We start from the raw sequence: 23,810 nt of genomic DNA, 5'->3' as shown, positions 1-23,810 counted from the left end.
AGAACCACTGCAGTTGTCAGCCTAACTAAAGTTTGTGTCATCACAGTCATCCTGCCAAGCGGGGAGTGATGGAGGAGGGCTCCAAGCGGGGGGTGATGGAGGAGGGCTCCAAGCGGGGTGTGATGGAGGAGGGCTCGCCACTGAGGAGGAGGACCCCCTGGAAGCCACCGTCCCCCCAGCAGTCTCCCGCCAGGAAGAACACGGGGCAGGAGAAGGAGAACTGTCCTTCACCCCTGAGATCTTCACACAGACTGGCTGGTATGGTGTTAACTCATTTCTAGCCGATCCCGAGTATACTCGTGAAAAATACTCGAGTATTTAGAGTGCCGATCCCGAGTATACTCGCGAAAAATACTGTATATAGAGTAACGCTGGCGTTCTTACCCTATAAACCGGTGGAAGGTCTGGGCACGATCGGCCTCGCCGATTCATCATCATCACGGATCCACGTGCACAAAATAGTAATTCCATAACATGGAGGCCATCTTTAATGTCCATTATCTCCAAACAACACTTTTAAAGCCAAGGATGGCATTAGATTCTCGCTACAAAAACATAATAACAAAGGCATCGATCGGCCATTTTAGGATCGGCATGGGATGACGACCGCTCCCGTTGAATGACGTCATGACGTCAACCCGGAAGTGTTTACGTAATGGACTTCTGGCCTTCAAAATAAGACAATGGATGCGTATAGGAGCCTGTGAGCGGCACGCTAGACATTTAACCCGTTCATGTCTGGAGCACTAAATGGGTTAATGTGAAAAAGTTTATTTGTCTAAATAGGGCTGTCACAATTATTACATAATCGTCTAATCGTGATTATTTGACATTATCGCAATTATTTTGTCATAATCGTCATAATCGTGAATGTTGAAATAACTGATCTACAAGCTCACAACGCGTTGCATCGCGACACGTTAAGGGGCGGCATAGCTCAGGCTTAGAGAAACTGGTATTAGAGCACGAAGGGTATAAATCCCGAAGGGTTCCCAGTTCGAATCCGGGCTCCCCCTGAGTTAATGTCGAAGGGTCCTTGGGCAAGACTCTGAACCCCTAATTGCCTCCGGTGAGTAGGTTGGTGCCTTGCATGGCTTCCTCCGCCACCGGTGTATGAATGTGTGTGTGAATGGGTGAATGTAATGCACAATCTATGTAAAGCGCTTTGGATTAAAAGCGCTATATAAATGCACCATTTACCATTTACGTTGTGAGCTTGTAGATCGGCTATTTCCACTATCAATGTTATTTTTTAAGCAGTACGTTGTCAAATATGTCAGTAATTTATTTGTGTATTTAGGTTATGTGTCATATCTGCAATGTACAACTTCAAAGCCTAAAAGCCAAACAGAAATGTAATTATCAACGACAAAACACAATAAAATCGTTGAGTGACAATTAATCGTCATGTAAAATGTCATATCGTGACAGCCCTATGTCTAAACATTAATCTTAAACCTTTTTTCCTGTTTGTTGTGTCTCATAAGTGAGGTGATTGTTATTACAGACCGTTTCCTGACCTACGGTATACTGATTATTTGTGCTAAAAGCTCACCCCTAATAATTACACCTAACCTTACGCACTGCTGTCATGGACTTGGAGAGTAACTGTACATGGTGATAATATTAGTTTTGTGCGTTTGGAAGGTGAATACAGAGTGCAACATGATTTTATACTTATTATCCAAAGAACAGTGTACATGGACTTGCATGCAGGGTTCCCACAGTCATGAAATTCCTGGAAATATTTTGAAATTAGAAAAATATATTTCCAGTACTGGAAACGTTTTGGAATTTATCAAGGGTCCTGGAAGGTCCTGGAAAAAATAGCTATGCGTTGTCTTTGGTTATTGATTGAAATATTAGAGGCAGAAATTGTGAAAATAGCAGATCTACATGCTCACAACGCCTCGCAACTGCTATTTCCACAATAGAACAGTGTTATACAAAATTCCTCAACTCTTAGTGCTCGTCAGGGTGCCGGGTCCCCAGTTAAAATATGATTATTTCGGGGGTCACGGCCTGAAAAGGTTGAGAACCACTGGCATACACTACCTGTCTTTGGGCATTGCACATAGGAGTAAGCGACCTGTTATTGAGCTGAATTATTGTTATATGGTCCTGGAAATTGGGTTAAATATTCTGGAAATGTTTTGGAAAAGTTTTGGAAATTAATTGGTAAAAATGTGTGGGAACCCTGATGTGATGATAGCCCGGATTTGAGAAATGCCTTACACATTCCTCTTACCTCCAGGATCCCCAGCCAAGTCCCCCTGTAAAACCTCGTCCCCCTTTGGGCCGATCGTGGTGACGGGCTCCTTCTACAGCCAACGGAGGGCCGCCATGTACCTCACCCCGCTGGAGAGGAAGGCCCTGAAGGAGACCAGGCCTCCTCTTCCTCCTCCTCCCGTCTCCCAGGACACTTCAGGCTCTTCTCCGCCGGCTGAGAAGAATGGCGGTAAGAAGACTAGTGGAAGCCTCAAGACAAAGAAGAGGTTTTCCACTACTTCTGTTGATGGCAACAAGATGAGGCTGAAGGACTTCTCTGTGCCTCCCAAGAAGATCAGGTTGACTAACATCAGGTTTGTTGGTTTAATAATAAAAGCTTTCATAAATCTCTGCTGTCGGGACGAAACCTCCTAACTCCAAAATGTTAATTTTCGGGGAAAATGAGCTCAAAATTGGAGTTAAGGGGGTTCCACACTAGCCGCGGTCACCGCCTCCTAGCAATTCATTTTCAACGGGAGGCGGGCGGCTTTTTCAGCCGCGCAGCGAAGTTTTGGGGCGGCGAGGAGAGCGGGCGCGGTCCCGTGAAATCCCCCGCGAGCGTGCTCGTTTGTGCATGCGTACGCGGGCGGGGAGAGATGGATTGTGTTCATCTTTGTGAAATACCGCGCAGCGTTTAATCACTGAACGAGTTTGTTTGTGTCTCACCGCTTTTTACTACTTTTCATTGGTTCAATGTTATTTTAACCAACACACAGACGTAAAGGGTGTTCAATAGCACATATTTATGAAAAAAAGAGAGGGCCAATCGGGTGGAGTTAGCTGGTTTGGCAGAAAGTGTGGAGTTAGGAGGTTTTGTCCCAAGCACCTTTTACTACTTTCCATTGGTTCAATATTATTTTAACCAACACTCAGCTATAAAGGGTGTTCAATAGCCCTGATTTATGCCAAAAAAATCTAAAACCTCAAAAATGGCGTTAAGAGGTTTTGGGCAGACAGTGACGAAATAAAACATTATTTTGTTTACGTTTTCAGTTTGAGACATGGAAGTTGGAACACTTGGTGAAGAGTTGCTAGCATATATTCATAGATGTGTATCGTTATCCTAGGTTCTTCTTTGTATGCCATACACTGCTTTAGTGCTTTTGTTTTCATTTGACCTAGTTTGGTAGTTACCGTATTTTCCGGACTATAAGGCGCACTTAAAAGCCTTTAATTTTCTCAAAAAACTACAGTGCGCCTTATAGTCCAGTGCGCCTTATATATGGATCATTCATTGACATTGACATTCTCTTTAGCACAGCTCCATCTGTTGGATGCATAACGCAACGGTAGCGTCTATTATGTGCGCCTTATAGTCAGGTGCGCCTTATATATGAAAACAGTTTGAAAATAGACCATTCATTGACAGTGCGCCTTATAGTCAGGTGCGCCTTATAGTCCAGAAAATACTGTAGTTACTTTAGTTATTATGTTGTTTTTGAATTAATTTGCATTTAATTTAATTCATGTTTGTTTTTGTAGGTAATGATAATACTGCTAATCTAACCATTTAATCTGTGTCCAAATTAAATGGATCTGAATTCAACAGAAACACTGCTCAAGCAGTGCCAGCCATCACCACCACCACTGTCAAGCTAGCGGAGCCCAAGAAGGGAAACGTCATCAATTTCAGCGTCCTCAAATCCAGGCCTAAGATCTTTGTGGGAGCCGCCTTCTTTAGTACAGGCAAGAAGGCTTTGTCCATGTACAAGAAATCTGCCCCCAAGTCTTATTCCAAGCCGCCTGTGGCCAAGGAGAAGAAAAAGGCGTCTCCGCCGAAGGCCGTCAGAGAGAAGCCACCGCAGATCGCCTCACCTCTGCCGACCCGGGCTGACCCTTTGAAACCACAGCAGGAAGAGGCTCAGTCGGTGAGGAAGAAAGTATTTTTTTTGTGCTCGTTGTTTCTACTGTGGAGCTTGATTGGAATCAAATAGAAGGTTAAAGAGGTGGTGCCATAGTTTTGTACTTTTTCTGTTTTTCATGCGTCTAGGAGGTTGAAAGTACACCATTAGACCCCCTGGTGTGGTTGTTATGAGAAATTATGTATTCTCTTGGTATTTGTTTGTTTTCTCTTGGATGCTGCCACCTTGTGGTCAAAAGTGTCAGTTAAAAAACACAGATACTTTACATCACAGAATCAACTCCTCCCCTAATTACCATTCACCCAGCACTGTGGGGTGTGGCTAACTTCAGCTGGGTCACCACCCACCATGACATCCATGCATACTTAATTAAGCTGGGGGTGTGGCCACATAAAAACCTAATTTTAACTCTTTCTGAAAAAAAAAGAAAACATCTTCCTCCTATTATAATCAAATTTAGAGGGGGGAAAAATCATGGCACCACCTCTTTAAATTGTGTCGCAATCATGGCCACTGGGGGTTAAAGTTCTCAGTCCTGGGGACTGATTTCAGTCTTGAGGATTCCATAGGAGCTATTTCTGATTCTGAGATCTGTGCAGATCTGCAAAATAATAAACTAACTTAAAAGCAGTTATAATTTCAAGATATGAGTATTTGCATTGGCCAGACTAGCAAAGCAATAGAATACAACAGAATTTAATTTCTATAAAATGAAGCATGGATTGGCACACACACACATTCAGTGAAGGCAGAACTTCAGGGAAACACACCAAATATTGGTGTACGCTGCACGTGCCACGTTTAAAAAATCACATATTGGGACATGCATCTTGGGATTTATTTTGGCTTTGACCCCTGTGGCCAATGAGCTATGGCATTATAACACGGTAAGGCCCCTCCATACTTCGACCGAAACCGCAGTTTTCGGTCAAAAAGTCCTTTTCTACCATAAAATTATATCCCTCGGGACTTCTGAAAAGCATTGGACCGAACGAGAGTTCGGAAATTTGCACGTTGAAAACACAACTCGCCGAACATCTCGGTCGAAGTATGGAGAGGCCTGTAGGGGGGGCAAACTATGTAATGAGAATATGAATTGTGGTCAATTTGATCAAACGTGTAACACCGCAAGCTAACCATGGAAACTTCAATTGTACTGACCCAGAGTGGTGTCCAGTCCATCCAGGACCAACAGAATGAACTGACCCAGAGTGGTGACCAGTCCATCCAGGACCAACAGAATGTACTGACCCAGAGTGGTGTCCAGTCCATCCAGGACCAACAGAATGTACTGACCCAGAGTGGTGACCAGTCCATCCAGGACCAACAGAATGTACTGACCCAGAGTGGTGTCCAGTCCATCCAGGACCAACAGAATGTACTGACCCAGAGTGGTGTCCAGTCCATCCAGGACCAACAGAATGAACTGACCCAGAGTGGTGTCCAGTCCATCCAGGACCAACAGAATGAACTGACCCAGAGTGGTGTCCAGTCCATCCAGGAAGAACAGAATGAACCCATAGACGAGTATGAACCACATGACCACAGCCAGTCAGACTCCCACCAGACACCAAGGTACTTCACACAATAGGATAGGATTGCATGCTGAACTGTATAGGGTCATTGGAACCTTGTGTATACAATTATACTACATTCAGTTGAATCATATAAAGTACACTGATTTGTTATTTGTTGAAGCTCATAACATTGCTATTCAGTATCTACTATCTCTCTAATCTCTTGTTGACTTTAAAGGGGAAAACCAGCCATTTTCAACATTGAACCATGTCATTAATATACCTTAGAGGAGTTAACAAAAAAGTATCTGGTATATTATTTTAACAGAACTGTGGACTAACTATTTTCATTTTTTTTTCCAGTTCACCCAAGGTGATGTTAGCAAAGTATGGGTTGACCAGGCAGGTCAAGATTATACTAAGCAGGTCGGCCTCATCTAGTCCTGCGTCCGCAGCCTCAGCGATCAACACTCAGGTGTGTGTGTGTGCTTCCGTAGGTCCACGTGTCTTGAGAAAATGTGAAGTTTGGTTCAGCAAGTGTTGTTGTCTTGCAGCAGCTACATCATCCTAAAGATTAGCAATCATTCATGTGTGATACTTATACTATTGATATCACTGCTGGTGTTGGTAATATTTTGGTTTTGCTTCTCTGTAGCTCCAGGATGAGTCTCTGATAGACTCAGGCTCCGAGGCTTCCTTTGACCTGAGTGATAGCAGCCTGAACACTGCTGCTCCCAGCCCAGTCAGAGGTATAGTCTGGGGGGTGTAAATATCGTCACTGTCGGGAAGAAACCTTGTATCTCCAAGTTTCAAATGTGTACGTTTCTTCGCGATGTAAAGAAAGCCCTGCTTCATCATACAAGGCTGTCGCACAACTAGTGAAAACAGCTGATCTACAAGCACACAACGCCGTGCTTGTAGATTGGCTGTTTTCACTAGTTTAAATCATTTTTAAAATGATAAATAAGTTTCAAGGGGCACACTTGACCCTTCTCAGGGGCACACCCAAAGGTCCCCAGGCACAGTGGTTGAGAAACACTGCTCTAACCTTTCCATGCCAAGGAAGCCAAAATCTATATTATGTACTGTATATGGCCGTGGACGGCCTCATCTGAAAACGTTTCAAATGTGTCAAACTTGTCACTTTCAAGATTGTTGAAAAATGCTACACATTCTCCTTTTAGAATCTCCCGCTGTGCGTCTCACCTTTGGCTCTGCTGCCAAGACGGTCACCCAGAGTGCTGTCCAGTCCAGCCAGAGTACCCAGAGTGCTGTCCAGTCCAGCCAGTGTACCCAGAGTGCTGTCCAGTCCTCCCAGAGTGCTGTCCAGTCCTCCCAGAGTACCCAGAGTGCTGTCCAGTCCAGCCAGAGTACCCAGAGTGCTGTCCAGTCTGTCCAGTCCTCCCAGAGTGCTGTCCAGTCCAGAGAGGAGGAACTAGAGGTGTGCGATATGGTGATAATTATCGTTGAGACGATACATACAATGTCTCCACGATATGCCTTTTCAGAGATATCGTATATATATCGTGATACAATTGAGGGAGCCTTGTAAAAAAATCCTGTTTAATCGTTAATACAGAGATTCATTGCAGAATTCAATTTAAACCTGCATTTTGGTCTAAATCAGTAGTTCTCAAACTTTAAAATGTCAAGGTCTCCACTTAACTCTGACGGTATACAAATGAAACCAAATGGACCCGTAGGGGTCCATTTGGTTTCATTTGTATACTGTCAGAGTTACATACTTGTAAGGATCAATTTAGACCTCCCAAAAGGAACCCAGAGAGTCTAGGTTTTGTCAAGTAACTTGAAAATTAACCATAGAAACCAACATGAAAAAGAATCGTGATAAAATCGTGTATCGTGATACAGCTTAGGGAAATTATTGTGATATTGTATTTTTCCATATCGCCCACCCCTACTCTGATGTTGATCTCTCTCTCTCTCTCTCTCTCTCTCTCTCTCTCTCTCTCTCTCTCTCTCTCTCTCTCTCTCTCTCTCGGGAAAATATCGTGATATTGTATTTTCCATATCGCCCACCCCTAGGAGGAACCCACAGTCGCCAAGCGGAGAGAAAAGTATGACCCACACGACTGGCAGGACGATGACGTTGACCAGAGCCAATCAGACGATTACGTTGACCAGAGCCAATCAGACGATGACGTTGACCAGAGCCAATCAGACGATGAGGTTGACCAGAGCCATCCAGACTCCCAACAGGCACTAAGGTACCTTACAGCAGTGGTTCTCAACCTGTGGGTCGGGACCACAAATTATTTTGGGGGGTCGCCAGATGATTAACTTAATGTGCAACATTGTTTTCTTCACTCAACACTAAACAAGCCAACATAAAGTTTAAGTGTATAGAGGGTATCTGAACATTTCTAAAGTGACATTTTAAGGACTTTTTTAATACCTCTGAAATGACAAATTAAACATGGGACAAAATTGTCAAATATTAGAGGCAGAAATTGTGAAAATAGCAGATCTACAAATGTAATTCCTCAACTCTTAGCGCTCGTCAGGGTGGGGGGGTCCCCAATTAAAATATGTTTTTTTTAATAACTGTCTCTTTTCAGTTCACCCAAGGAGTTGGAAAGGTATGGGGTGACCAAGCAGATCAAGATTCTACTAAGCAGGTCATCCTCATCTAGTCCTGTGTCTGCAGCCTCAGTCATCAACACTCAGGTGTGTGTTTCTGTGGGTCCATGTGTCTTGAGGTCAACAGTTTGTTGCTAATGTTTATTGAGCGTATGTCTTGGGAGTGTATCTTGTTAAGCTCCCCCCCCCAAAAAAATTTGACATCTGTCAAACCAATAAGTAAATACAGACCCTCCAAATGTGGTGATTTGTTTTTGTTTCTTAAGATGCCAACTGCCTACAATTAGCCTAGGATCCCTTAACCTTTCAGGGTTTGATCCGGTCGGGAGCGGAAACCACTTTACGCCATGTTGTAGTCCTAGACGGACGGACTACACTTTGTCCGGAACTATCAAACCGGAATCAGTTTCAACCCAAAATAATTCCCCTGCGCTCAAGGACATACTTTTAGGGCTTACCTAATAAACACCTTGATGCGGCCTAGTTTTGCTTTTGGAAAATTCGTTTGGTATACGCATCTTTTATTTCAACTCATAGCGACTGGCAAGACTACACTAGGCTACTGGAGCATTTTAATAGGGATTGGGGAACCAAAACGACGCGACGCCACTTCTTCTGCTTGTGGTTTCCGCCTAGGATCAAACAGCCTGTTGTAAACGAACACCAGGCTTTCCCCCAAGAAAGCCCGGTGAGGCGAGGTTACCTACAAGGGTTTGTGAACCTTTGTAGGCTTGTAAAAGGCATGAATGACCAACCATTGACAAAATAAAATGTAAACCTACAAATGTGTCTGCTTCTAGAAACTATTTAAAGTGTATAAGAACTTGGGGTGTAATGATACATTTTAATAGCGGTTCGATACATATCACGATACATGGTTGACGATACGATACATGGACGATATTGGTTCATTCATGGCGATACGATACGATTCGATTCAATGATTTAAAATTGATATAGTAACTATTTAGCAAAGACAATAAATCTGTGTGAGAGGTGTGGATAGTGCAGGTTTTAAAGGGAAACGTGTATTATTATGGATATAAATAAGTAAACACAGTGATTATCTGCCAAATGGACATTGTATATTGACAAACCTGCACCTTGACATGAACCCAGAGATTACACACATTTATCGATAGACCAGTGTAGCTATATGGAAAGGAAAAGTAATTAAACCCCTCTTAATTTTTTCTTCTTCAAAATGCTAAATACAATGCACAAGTAGGTAGTATCGATACAATCGATTCTTTGCACTGCCGATTCGATACGATACAAATCCAAGCGATATGATTAGATTTTAGCTGTTTTCATTTCGATATACTTCGATTTTTTAAGGTAAAAACGATATTTCGATGCAGTTACTATATCGTTACACCCCTAATAAGAACACATGGGAGCATACATGTGAAATTGTATTATACGGAACTGGAATGAAATGATCCTATTTCAATATTGTTTTCCTCTTCTCTGAATAGATTAGTTACTTAAAACGTAGAATAAAGCAGTTTAGTTACCTGTGAGTCACACACACACACACACACACACACACACACACACACACACACACACACACACACACCACCAATATTGAGCGGTGGTCACACCGTCTCCATAGCGTGGCCGTGTGTGTATCTGTGTATGTATGTGGGTGGGTGGGTCTTGCCTGACTGCGAGCGCCAGACATCTCACACTACGTTTCACTCCGGGAGAGTCTGAGATTACTAGGGCAGATTCTACTTCGGCGTGGGCGGGCTAAAGCCTATTGACGTCACACACACACACACACACACACACACACACACACACACACACACACACACACACACACACACACACACACACACACACACACACACACACACACACACACACACACACACACACGCGCGCGCCGGCGACGTGGCGTGACATTGCAAAAATACGTTATTTCTCATAACATATTATATGTCTGCATGTTTACGTTAGTGCAAAATGGTATTAAAACGTGATGAAACGGCACTATTTCATAGTTTATTAAAATAATACGAGTCGAGTCTGACTCCGCCATGACAGTTTTCACGGACCAATCAGAGTCCACTAGACTCTCACGTGGGCAGAGGACACCAATCAGAGTCCACGAGCGAGTCTCACGTGAGCTCAAGAGCTCTGTTTGGAGGGGGCTGGGACCGGAGCATAGAGTTCACGTGCCCCAAGCATACAACCCTGATTGGCCCATTCAATGCGCCCGCTCTTCAGGCGCGTTTGAAATAGATTAAAATATGTGCAGCTTCAGTCCACACTACAAACCACCCACCAACAGGGGGGGGTGATGTGCGGACTGAAGTGTCAGGCTAGGGTGGGTCCGTATGTAGCCTAAGTACCCCTGGTGACCAGAGAGGTGCTGTTGAGTCTAGTCTGCCCTGAGCATCAACTGCAATACCAGTGGTGGCCTGAATGACATGGTTGGATGGATGGCTCTCTCTCTCACACGCAAGCAAGCACCCCCCCCCCCCCCCCCCCCCATATTATTATAATTGTTATTATTATTATTATTTTTAATATTTTTTTAAAATATTTTTTATTATAATAATAATTATGGTTAAAATTGTCACTTTCAAAGATGTGTTTAGCAACAAGACCTATCCAATCACAAGCTTTATAAACTGCAACACCACCCATGTTGTGTATCGACTTGAATGTACTTGTGGTTGTTTCTATATAGGTCTTACAAAAAGGAGACTGCGTGACAGACTATATGAACATAGGTATGCTATTCGTTCTGCCAATATGAAGTACCCCATGGCCAAGCATTGGATTGAAGCTCAACATGGGAGTGATGCAACTCTAAGAGTGTCTGGTATTGAAGTCATAAGTTCTGATACCAGGGGTGGGGATAAAATCAAACGCCTCAAACAAAGGGAGGCATACTGGATTTATACTCTCAAGGCTACTTATTACCCAGGTCTCAATGAGGACTTTGACCTCTCATCATTCTTATAATAACTGATTTCTGAATTACTGTATACATCTTTTTATTTGTTTGTTTTTTTCCCTTTTTGTTCTTGGTTTAAAGTTAAAGGGTTAAAGCTGCTTTGATAAACTGCTCAAACTGAGTTCTTATATATGGTTTATCTGTAACTTATGATTCACTCAAGTTTATTTGTTAACAGTTGTATTGTACGCTGGTCCTAATGGTGCCCTTTAAACCTCTATAACCATTGTAAAGTTTTTTAACAGACTGTAGGTATACTCTGCTTCATATGTAGACAACATGTGTAGGATGCCACCAGGGGGCCTGTAGGCTGCAGACTGCAGGTCCTCACTGTGGACACACCTGGTAGGCCTATAATTAGGCCTACATCTTGTCTTTGTTCAGTAACACCCTGAAGAAGGCGTTTGCCGAAACGCGTTGGTGTTTTTTAATAATGTTCTAGCCCATGTAATAAAGGCCTTTTATTGTTAAATCCACCTGAGTGCCTGGACCTGGATTTGTGTGCCTCTGTGGCACATTTTTTCCTCTTTTTGCTCACTGTGTTCCCTTTCATGAGCACCGGTGGTTTGAGGGATACCAGTAGCGCTCCTGCTATCTTCTTTCTCAATAATTATTATATATTTGTTTTGCTGTTGCGCAGCCTCCACGACCACCGCTCAGTTCACACGGGTGTGATTTTTTAGTAATCTTTTGGTTTTGCTTCCCATCTCTTGTAGGAGGACTCTCTCTTTGACCTGAACGACATCATCCTGAACACTGACCCTCACAGCCCTGTCAAAGGTACACACACACACACACACACACACACACACACACACACACACACACACACACACACAGGGGCGTCACAAGGGGGGGGGTGGAGTAGGACTGAGTTAACTAGGGTCCAAGGTGGAGGGGCCCTAGTAACTTCGGTGCCGCGCTGCGAGCTTGTAGATCTGCTATTTTTGAAAAAGTCGTGAAAATGTGTGCAAATCTTTGAATATATGTATTTTCAAAGCGAACGTTTGTAACTCAAAATTTGCTTCTGGGTGGTCCCCGGAACTAAATATTTTGAGATGGGGGTCCTTGGCCAAATAAATATCATTTTGGGGGTCCTTCACATGAAAAGGTTTGAGAACCACTGACACAGTAGTCTCTCAAGAACAGACTAACTGAGCTCCATTTAAGTCAGGGGTGTCGAACTCATCTTGGGGTGAGGGCCGCATTGGATGAAAGGCGACTTGATGAGGGCCGAACCAGTCGCGGATCGGATGGCATGCACACTCGCGCACATGTTCGCTCTGTTTTTCTTCCTGTCGTCTCAGCCACTGCTGTAGCTAGCAGTATAGCAGTATATCATTTTACAAATTGTGTTCATTATTAAGTAAAATAGCTACTTTCATTATTGGTATTACAGTTGCAGTTAGGTACGAGAGATGCTATTTGTTTAAAGGAGTAGTTCATCCCCAAAATGACTTTTTTTTCTTTGATTACTCACGCCATGGAGAATTGAGTTCAATAATATATTTTTATTTTATTTGTCGCATTACTAAGACAAAAATGTGATAATAGTACACTTCCCCCCATTGATTACGGATGGGGACCCAAATGCATTTGGTTCCCCATCCGAATCAATAGGCATGCATTTATTGTAATCAAATTTCTGTTTTAGGAATGAGTCTACATTGGCTCCATGGCATTTTGGGGGTGAACTACTCCTTTAAGAAGTGCCAATAAGAATAAACCATTTGATAATAGAATAATTCAATTCCTGATAGTCTCCAGTACGCTATAATTTGTAAATGGCTAAAAAAATATTATTGATGCAGGACAATAATTATTTTTATTGTATTTTATAATAACAAAAATAAAAGTAATGAATAATAATGGCATATTCAGAAAATATCGGAATAATAAAACTTTTACATTTTTATTATATTTTTTAAATAAGTTATTTTTTTTAGCAACATTAATTTCCATGTCTAATATGTGTAATCTTTGAGTACAGTTCGAATATTGTAGGTATGTTCAGGTATTATTCATAGCCAGACCAACCACCCTATTCCTAGCAATGCTGTCATCTTCAAAGAGAGAGAGAGAGAGCTGGTCACTTAACATTCCAATCAATCAACTCAATCACTGCCAGGTGGGAGAAACGGGTTGCTCAAATTTCGGCCGTATGTTTGACATCCATGATTTAAGTGAAAAGGACCTTTTCTTTGACGATGGCTGGCCAGATTGCTGACATAGAAACATGGGTTTTTCAAAAAATCTTAGAAGGATTCAAAAGACATTTGTAGAATCGGGTCAAAATTCTAATTTTCACGATTTTTCAAAAATAGCAGATCTACAAGCTCGCTGTCGGTGCCGCGCTGTGAGCTTGTATATCTGCTATTTTTCAATAGTTAAAGCATAAAATAATGATACACAAAATGTGTACCCGTTCTAAATGGGTTAACTGTGTTCCATTTGTTGTAATAAATGGTTAAATCTACTTTGACGTGAGTGTTCAATCCTGACTAAACTATAGGTTATGATTGCTCCATTAACCACTTCAATCCTACACACATTTTTGCATGTGTTGTGAATTGCCTATTATTGCTATTTTTGAAAGAAGAAAAGTTATCATTTGAAAATATTTTAAACTATCCTGAAATTGTTTAAAAGCTTTGGCCTTCATGTCTTTCTTTAGAATCCACGGCTGTGTTTCCCATCTTCGGCTCTGGTGCCAAAAGGTGAGAGAACTTAAATAAATCATCTTCTTTCTTTTTCTGATCATATCAAAGGGGTGTGTGTGTGTGTGTGTGTGTGTGTGTGTGTGTGTGTGTGTGTGTGTGTGTGTGTGTGTGTGTGTGTGTGTGTGTGTGTGTGTGTGTGTGTGTGTGTGTGTGTGTGTGTGTGTGTGTGTGTGTGTGTGTGTGTGTGTGTGTGTGTGTGTGTGTGTGTGTGTGTGTGTGTGTGTGTGTGTGTGTGTGTGTGTGTGTTGACATGCAGCAATGGTCCAGCTGGCTGTGGTCCTAAAATATACCACGGCTCTGTCCCATTAGCAAGGACTTTTTCTTTTGTCTGCTTAGCATTAAACTTGATGCGTGCCATGTGCGTAAGACAGGGGTCTTCAACGTTTTCAGGCCAAGGACCCCTTAGGCTAGTTGAGAGAGAGATGAAGCAGGGACCCCCGCAACCTTTTCATAGATTCCATATAGTTTCATCGTTTGACAGCACAATCATCAGTGTATTTTGGATTCATGTCAACTTGTGTTATCAGATATTTAACCACTTGAACGGTCGATAGTTAATAAACGTGACCTTTCACTCAGTGACTCTGTACTTAGTCTGCTCTTTTTCCCCTCTACACCAAACCTCTTTACTGAAAATAGCAGATCTACAAGCTCATGCTGCGAGGCGTTGTGAGCTTGTAGATCTGCTATTTTTTGGCTAAAGTTCTCAGAATATGGACGCTAGGGTTCAAGTGGTTAATATAAAAAAGGCGAAAAAAGGTTTCTACCACACAAAGATTTGGAGGACCCCCTGTAGTAACTCTGGGGGGGTTCCCCCTAGGGGTCCCGGACCCCCTGTTGAAGACCCTTGGCGAGAGAAACCTGTTGTGTACCGGAGGCACACGCTGTGTCACATTGCACGTTAGTCACATGACGCTGCACGTTAGTCACATGACGCTGCCTTTCTAGGTTGTCTCAATTCACTCCTTTCAGAAAAACGGGTTGCTAATGTGGAACGTTTCTAACTACGTAATGGACGTTACCACAGATATAAAGAGCTAGATGCCTCGTTCGCCTCTGCAGTTAATTGGAGCGATGTGCAAAAGTTCTAGACCGGACTTCCTGAAAAAACTAAGGGAACGCTGTCAGTCAAAGTGACTACTGGCCAATCACAGCGTGTCTTTTCCGTGACTTATCCAAGGACCACAATTCAATTCAACAGAGCCAGTTCCGATGTTGCGCTGCTCAGCTGTTCTTACAGGCTGCATACGTAAAGACCAGCCCCCACCTGCCTCTGATTGGCTTACCGACTTCCGTATGTGTGACGCACGCGGAACCAATGAACACGGAAGCGGCGAAGATTCCCTAAGTTGCTCAATGCATACGCCCCCTAGCCGAAGGAGGCGTCTACCTTTCTATGTCTATGGATGATACTGGAGGAAGCTTTCATGCTAATTCTCCTCCCCGTCGTCTTCTTCTAGGTCACAGAGGAAGGCAACTCTGCGGCCTCCAGTGTCCAGCAGCACCCCCTCTGGCCCGGCGGTGGCATTACCTCAGTCCTCCCCTGTGGCAGTAAAGGAGCGCAGCACACGCAAGAAGAAGGACAAACAGGACGACGACCAGCTAATCATTGTATGTGAAACGTAGTGGCTTTGGGGTCGGAGGCGAGGGTTGGGGGTCATTTATTCATGCATGGGTTGTAGGGATGGTTATCGTTCAACTTTGAATCGATACGATGCCTTTTTCGATACCTGGGAATCGATACGATATACCCTTTTCGATACCATTTTCGATACTTTTATTTATTATTATTATAATTCTTATTTGCCTTTTTCTATGGGCTATTTTACACACCAAAATAGGTTATTAAGCCAGTTATTCAGCCATTTTCATGTCAAGTAGGCCTAGTAGAGTAGTTGATGTGACTACTATTACTGTTATGGCTGCTATTGTATAATGAATTCTATTGTTTGTCTACAATAGAATATACACATACTTTTTACAGATGGGCTATTGATACTGTTGAAGTCAGGGTTTCCTGCAGCACTTTATTGGCCAGGGGGGCCCCCTGGCCTAAAACCTGTAGCACCTGGCCAAGAGACAAGAGTCAACCTCTCCTTTTATGTTGAGGGCAAAAATAAGAATTAGTCTAAAATAAGGGAATTCATTTAGTTGTGTTTTCCGTCTTCATGGGCACATTCATGTGTTTTTTATATGGCAAAAATAAGAATTAATATAAAAAATTAAGTGAATTAATTAATTAATTATCAAAAAATTCCGACGTACGCAGGAAACCCTGGAAGTTTTATTATTATTATTGTTCAAAAGTATCGAAACGAGGTATCGTTCGTTTCTACGTGAACCGATACTCGATAGTATCGGCGTCATGGATCGATAGCATTAAAGTATCGCAGACGATACCCATCCCTAATGGGTTGTGATTAGGGATGGGTATCGTCTGCGATACTTTTAATGGTATCGATTGCATGACGTCGATACTATCGGGTATCGGTTCACGTAAAAACTAACGATACCTCGTTTCGATACTCAACGCACCCCTGGCCGGTCGCATCTGTAACAGTTGGGCTACTGAGAGTTTAATGACTGCTTTAGTAGGCTACACTCGTTACTGTGGAAAATAGCCGACAATAGCCTATAATGTTTATTATTATGATGATTATCCAACGTCTATACACCCCCCGCCACACTGTGTGATCATCATCATCACCTGCTGCGGTAGAGCAGTTAAACTTAAATAAAAAGTATCGAAAATGGTATCGAAAAGGGTATCGTACCGATTCCCAGGTATCGAAAAAGGTATCGTATCGATTCAAAGGTGAACGATACCCAATTACCCATCCCTAGTTGTGATCTGAATGTAGTAGAATCAGCGTTGTTTTGACAGCACATTTTGATTTAGTTTTAGTCGTAGTCTTTAAAACAAAATGTCTTTTAGTTTGGTGTCTAATCTAACATATCTGACAAAGATTGAAATTCAACATCCCTAGCTAATTCTGGGTCTCATTCACTTACTATACACTGTACTATAAGGGGAAAAAAATCACTCCCAAAAATATGCTTTAAGTAGCATGTTGGGGGTCTAACTAGGTGGTGTTAATTATTCTGAATCCATTGCAAGCATTTGTTTTGCACGAAAAACATTCATTGGGCCAAAATCAGACGCAAAAAAAAAAACGATGGTTTAGTGATGAGTCATCACTTTTCACAAGGTGTATGGGGTCCATTTTTCATGAAATTCCTGGAAATATTTTGAAATTAGAAAAAATTTATTTGGTTATTATTTTGTTAATACCTCTGAAATGACGAATTAAACATTGGCCAAATTGTCAAATATATAGAGGCAGAAATTGTGAAAATAGCCGATCTACATGCTCTGTGAGCATGTAGATCTGCTAATAGAAACGTGTTATACAAAATTCCTCAACTCCTAGTGCTCGTCAGGGTGCCGGGGTCCCCAGTTAAAACATGATTATTTTGGGGGTCACGGCCTGAAAAGGTTGAGAACCACTGGCATACACTACCTGTCTTTGGGCATTGTGCATAGGAGTAAGTGACTTGTTATTGAGCTGAATTATCGTTAATATAGTCCTGGAAATTGGGTTAAATATCCTGGAAAAGTTCTGGAAAGGTTTTGGAAATGAATTGGTAAAAATGTGTGGGAACCCTGTAATAATGTTCTATGTCAGGGTTCCCCAATAGGCGGCCCGCGGGTCATTTGCGGCCCATGGGGGGCTACTGTCTGGCCCCCACAAACCCCAGTAATAATGGTGGTTTAAGAGTAGCAACAACACTAGTATATCATAGTTGTCACGTGGACTCCTTGTATGTCCAAATTTGTTTGTTCAAAGTAAAGCCCTGCTTCTTCATACAAGGTTGTCAGTCATACAAAACTAAACTAGTGAAAACAGCCGATCTACAAGCACACAACGCCTCGCGGTGCGAGGCGTTGTGTGCTTGTAGATCGTCTGTTACACTTTTACAAACTGCAGTTTGTAAAAGTGTAATAATGTGTGCGGGGACCCCTCAGGACGCGGGGCAGAAGCAGTTTGTAAAAGTGTAATAATGTGTGCGGGGACCCCTCAGGACGCGGGGCAGAAGCAGTTCGGGGCGAACACATGCAGCTCCTGTGGGATGGTGTACAGCGCCGACAGCGCCGAAGACAGCTTCCAGCACAACCAGTACCACCACCGCTTCCTGGACAGCCTCAAGTTTGTGGTAGGGCTGCACAATTAATCGCTTTTAAACCGAAATCGCGATTTGGAACCACGTAAATTAGCAAATCGCAAAGGTGCATAATAATCGCAAAAGTGAATTCTCTGTGTGACGGTGGCTCCCCTCCTCCGTCCCCTGCACACATGTGAAACTTATAGTGTGTCTTAAGGTGCATTTCTTTTGCCTTGATGAAAGCAAGGCAGCGACATACGGTACTTTCTTCCTTGACAATTAGTGAGAGGCAGACAATACCATTTCTGAGATCTTTCTGAATATAAAAACGTGTTATATTGCTAATAAGCAAAATACAAGGGAATCTTTTGAAAATATAACTGAAATGAATGATTGCCAAATTTCGGAAGCTCCCAAAATCGTGCAGCCTCAGGTTTGTGGTACGACGTACTGTTTGTCAGCGTTTCAGTTCGGGCTGTTTGTCACAATTATTACATAATCGTCATAATCGTTTCCATGTTGAAAGATTTTCATATATTTAAAAAAAAAAGTCAAAAATAGTGGAAATAGCAGATCTACAAGCTCACAACGTGTCGCATCGCGACGCGTTGTGAGCTTGTAGATCGGCTATTTCCGCTATCAATGTTCTTTTTTAAGCATAAAGTTGTCAAATATGTCAGTAATTTCTTTCTATATTTAGGTTATGTGTCATATCTATCGTGTGCAACTTCGAAGCCTGAAAGCCGAACAGAAATGTAATTGTCGACGACAAAAACACAATTAAATCGTTAATCGCAATTATTTGAGTGACAAGTAATCGTCATGTAAAATGTCATAAAGTTTCAGTGTTTTAATCAAGTGGAGAACACCATACAGACACTCTGTGGTTCAAAAAAATCAAACCTTGGTTCGAAGTGAAGCGGTGAATTTTTTATTCTACGTGTTCTTCTAGAGCTTTGAAATCAGTGTTCTAGATCTATACATTCTGTGTTCTAGATCTATACTTTCTATGTGCTTTAGTGCTATATTATGAATTCTGAATGAATGAAGGATTTTGTCTGGAGGGCCAAATTGTCATGTGAAGCTTGACCAATCCTCAATTCTGCATGCACGGGACATGTACGGGACAGACAAAGCCACTCCTTGGAAGCGGCTTTCACCGCTTCAAAAATAAAACCTCGGTTCGAAGTGAAGCGGTGAACTTTTATTCTGTGTGTTCTAGAGTTATGAACTCTGTGATCTATACATTCTTTATATTCTGAATTAATTAATGATTTTATCTGGAGGGCCGAATTATCATGTGAAGCTTGACCAATCCTCAAAGTATCCAATCATCAGACCGGGACGGACACTACACACACACATACGGACGGACAGACGGACGGACAGGACAGGACAGGACAGGACAGGACAGGACAGGACAGGACAGATAAAACCTATTCATTCTGAACTGAAATGGCCATATATGGACATGGGACACACATTTTGCTTTTTGAAAAAGCCTATTCATTCTGGACTGATATTCTGGACGTACGAGACAGAAAAAACCTGTTCATTCTGGACTGTAGTGACCATATATGGACATGAGGTGACATACATTTTGTTTTTGAAAAAGCCTGTTCATTCTGGACTGAGATGACCATATATGGACATGAAACACACATTTTGTTTTTGAAAAAACCTGTTAATTCTGGACTGAAATGACCATGTATGGGCGTGGGACACACAAAGCCACTCGCTTCAAAAAAAAAAAAAAAAAAAATCCCAAATCCATACGTTTAAAAACCTTAAGAAGTGGTTAAAGTAGCAGATCTGCAAGCTTTGTGATCAGCTATTTTCACTATTAAATAATAAATAATGGTGCTTAAGTGGTTAATTAATGATTTATTTATTTTTTAACTTGTCTTTATTTCAGATTGCACCAATATAAACAAATATGACAAGACATACCAACATCAATCATAAATCCAATTAAATCAAAATTAAATAGTAGAAGCAGTGCTCTTCCCAGCACAGGTCTCCACCAGGCCAGGCGTCCTGGTAGTGCTATAATAGGCCAATGTAAAAAGGGTGGCATGTGTTCTTCACCAATCTTAGACCTTTCATGGCGCCACCATGAGGCTGATTTGAACATTTTGTAGTGTAATTTGTTCCTTGGCCTTTTACCAATGTGCGTGCACAATTTCATTACAATTGCACGCTGTGTTTGATTTGAGGCATTTTGTTCGAAACGGATCAATCCTGCAAAGTTTGGAGGCCAATCTTAGCCAATCAGGATGGAATATTTAATATGGGACAGACCCATCTTGATCATATGACTGTAGAGAGACTGTGTACTGATTTGTGTTAATTTTGGGTAAAATTTGAAGGAGTAATATCCAAAAATGCCCCTCTTCTAGCGCCACCATCAGGCCGAACACATTTTTGGACAACGCTCCTACAGATTTTGGCCTAAAATCACAGAAAGCGATACACAGTATCTCTACAGTCATGTCATCAACATGGATCTGGGTCATTTCCCATATTCCCCCCTGATTGACTACGATTGCCTTCTAAAGTGTGTGTATGCAACGTGGCGGACGCTTATCTCCCAATTAGGGAGTCTAACTGGTTTAGCTGGGTGCAGATTCTAGACAATTCCACCAATTTCTACTACTACCGTCAATACCAAACCTCCTCGCCAAAAATAGCTAACAAGCTGAGGCTTGTGAGCTTTTAGATCTGCTATTTTCGACTTGTTGTGTAGTGTAACTTGTACACCAGGCCATTTGGTTGGAAGTGCCGCTCACCTTGTGACAGCTAACTGTCACTGCTGTTTTAACTATGGTCCAAGTCACTGTCTTGATGTCTCAATCATAGACAGTGTGTCCAAGAATACAAAAATGAATTGTGATTTTGCCACCCCCTAAATCCCGCCGCCGTTCACTCACGCTTTATTTTGAAGAGCCTCGGAAGCTTCGTGCGTGCGCACATGAGTGTCCACTGACGATTGAGGAAGAAAATCCATTTGTTTACAAACGCTCGTGAAACTAAAATCCAAATCCGGTAAAGTGTCGCCGTGTCTTTTCACCTCATTCATAGATTAAGCCCTTTTTATGTTCCAGCCTAGAATGGAAATCAATGCAACCAGCTCGTGCCATTTTCTTTCTCTCTCTCTCTCTCTGAGCTACGGGGTGACGTATGGACTAGGGTCATTCACAGGTCACAGCATGCAGGCAGAGCTGTAGAAGTTAACCCCTTGTTGCCTCGTTCAGGAACGAGACAACTCCTTTTGGCAGGGTGACCCCTAGTGGCCTTAACTCGTTACTGAACGAGTTTTGCACCCAAGTTGTTTGGGCCGGAGAAGGGGAGCCGTCTGGCTAAGGACTCATGGAAACGCATGCAAATGCAGGTAAAACTGTGATGTGCCATGAGGTGCTGTCCAATTAAAACATTAAAAACTCCATATTGGGGCATAGCTGACCCGTAAAATCCATATTTGGGCATGGCTGACTTATGACTTCATCATGATGACAGATGAATTGTATAAATTACCAGTGCAGAAACCAAGGGCATACCGTAGCTAGTATTATCCATGACCAAGACCTCTGGTTGTCAAGAACCTTGAGGACCTCTATTGTTTGGTATTTTGCCGTGTTTGAAATGTTGCACTGGACTTTACATCTGGAAGCAGACCTAAATGCATATGTTAGAATGTATGGTGCTGTTGCTGTAACAGTAGGGCTAAAGGGACAGGGATAGCGAGGATAGCGATGAGGACGGCTCATCCCATGAGGACGAACTGTGTGACGGGGTGCTCGTTCACATCTTAGACACAGTGTCTTTGCGCTGGAAGACGTTGTCCCCCAAGAAGATTGGACGAATAGGACAACGTCTTGAGCCCCGCGATGTCCTTGATGTGGCGAGGGGCACAGCTGTGCTGATAGACCGCATGATCTATTTTTGGGGTGCGGTTTGCCGTTGGGGGTATATCGCTGTGTTTGATATCGACACCCACGGATGGTTAGAGCTTCGGGTTCGTGAGGCCGTTCCAGTGGCCAGGAAGGGACACTCCGCCTGTGTCTGGGGGAAGGTCATGTACGTCTTTGGAGGATTGAAGCCAGTATGGTGGTGGACAAGACTCACCAACACCATGTACAAGTTGGACACCTCCAGGTCTGGTCTAGAGTGAACACCAGAGGTACTCCTCCACCCCCTGTGCGTGATCACACTGCCACCGTCATCGGGACAAAGATGTTTGTATTTGGAGGCGTGGGAGTGAACAAGGAGGTGTACCAGGACCTTATCAGCGTGTTTGACAAAGAGACCAGCTGCTGGCAGAGCGTGCCTATTCCACAGTTTGGTTTAGATGTACGTTATTACGCGTATTCAGCTTTTGCCTACAATGGAGAGCTGTACATGCTTTGTGGTTTCTACAATGATCTGTGGAAATTAAATTCAGAGACAGCCTCCTGGAGAATGGTAAAGCCCAAGGGCCAAGGCCCGTGTGCATACGATATGAGCTGTGGCATGGTGGGAGATCGTATCTTCTTCTTTGGAGGGTCAATGGGCATTATCACTGATGACCTGTGCGCCTTAGACTTAAGCCCCGGTCTCAAGGTGTTATGCAAGCTAGCGGTTATTAGGTACGGTCTGGAGAGGTCGGAACTCCCGAATGACATCAAGGGGGAACTGGCAGCCATGACTAACAAGGAATACTGCAAAAACAAATATAAGGAGTACCACAGATGTAATGGATTTCTTTGCAGATTTTGTCCATATCTGAAGTCACATGAATGGAACTGATCTCACAGACAGAACAGTCCCTACAAGGAGATATGTACCTGTTTGATACTGTTTGAGCACCGCTCACTTTGCATGGTACAGTACGCCACTATATCTACTTGTACATGAGCAAGAAAGGTCAACCCCGCCCTAAAAAACATCTACCCTCATTTCCTACTTATTTTGAGCCTAAATAACTGTCCATGGGGTCTATTAGACAGAAATGCCCCTGTTGTCCAGTTTCCCTCAGCAGAACGATCTCCCACCATGCAGCAGGAGACGCGTCCCCACGGTGGGGACCCGTTCCCACGAGGGGACGGAGCGCCGTCAGGTAGAACCTGGAGACGGGGACACAATTCTCCTGTGGAGGATTGTGTCCCCACAGGAGGACGGAGCGCCGGCAGGTAGCGTCCCTACGGGACCCAACCCTAACCTCAGTAAAACTCTACGGGACCTAACCCTAACCTCAGTAAAACTAATGCTGGTGAAATGTGAACCTAGCGACGCTCCACCCCCCCGCGAGTGAAATGATAACCTGTGGAAGCTGGTGAAAAGCTAACCTGTGCCCCTGTGGCTAACCTGCAGACGCTGGTGAAAGCTAACCTGGTGTAAAGCTAACCTGTGCCCCTGTGGCTTACTTACTTAGACCTAGTTCCTCCCGTTCCTATTGGAACATTGGGCGACGAGTCCTCTCCATTTCCTCCGGTCCCTGGCGACCCTTCGTGCTCCATGCCAGCTGACTCCCATCTCGCTCAGATCTTCCTTGGCTGTCTGTCTCCACGTCTCCTTTGGCCTCCCTCTCTTCCTCTTTCCACCCTCTGGCATCCAGTCCATTGCCACACTTGCCGGTCTCTCTCTTGGCAGTCGGAGTATGTGCCCCATCATTCTCCTTCTCCTAACAAATGTCGTCATAGGTAGAACAGTTTCTGATTGGTCAATT

The 23,810-nt window shown here is 43.1% G+C and overlaps 1 protein-coding gene across 1 annotated transcript in view; it reads left to right on the top strand.

Moving 5' to 3' along the window:
* The window catches only part of LOC308301171 (uncharacterized protein), a gene marked incomplete at its 3' end in the record, with an annotated part of 64,663 nt that overhangs the window by 5,435 nt on the left and 35,418 nt on the right, over nt 1–23,810 (top strand). Inside the window, exons 3-15 of the mRNA XM_080745064.1 lie at nt 47–258; nt 2,255–2,582; nt 3,818–4,136; nt 5,533–5,705; nt 6,011–6,122; nt 6,303–6,396; nt 6,832–7,088; nt 7,694–7,875; nt 8,227–8,335; nt 11,939–12,002; nt 13,897–13,939; nt 15,403–15,553; nt 18,026–18,157. Coding sequence (XP_080601190.1) covers nt 47–258; nt 2,255–2,582; nt 3,818–4,136; nt 5,533–5,705; nt 6,011–6,122; nt 6,303–6,396; nt 6,832–7,088; nt 7,694–7,875; nt 8,227–8,335; nt 11,939–12,002; nt 13,897–13,939; nt 15,403–15,553; nt 18,026–18,157 — 2,176 coding nt within the window. The remainder of the gene's footprint in view (nt 1–46; nt 259–2,254; nt 2,583–3,817; nt 4,137–5,532; nt 5,706–6,010; nt 6,123–6,302; nt 6,397–6,831; nt 7,089–7,693; nt 7,876–8,226; nt 8,336–11,938; nt 12,003–13,896; nt 13,940–15,402; nt 15,554–18,025; nt 18,158–23,810) is intronic.

This window comes from Nannobrachium achirus (genome assembly GCF_963921795.1).
Source record: "Nannobrachium achirus genome assembly, chromosome: 16".
In the NCBI taxonomy this organism is placed as follows: Eukaryota; Metazoa; Chordata; class Actinopteri; order Myctophiformes; family Myctophidae; genus Nannobrachium; species Nannobrachium achirus.
This window is presented reverse-complemented; position numbering and strand designations above follow the sequence as displayed.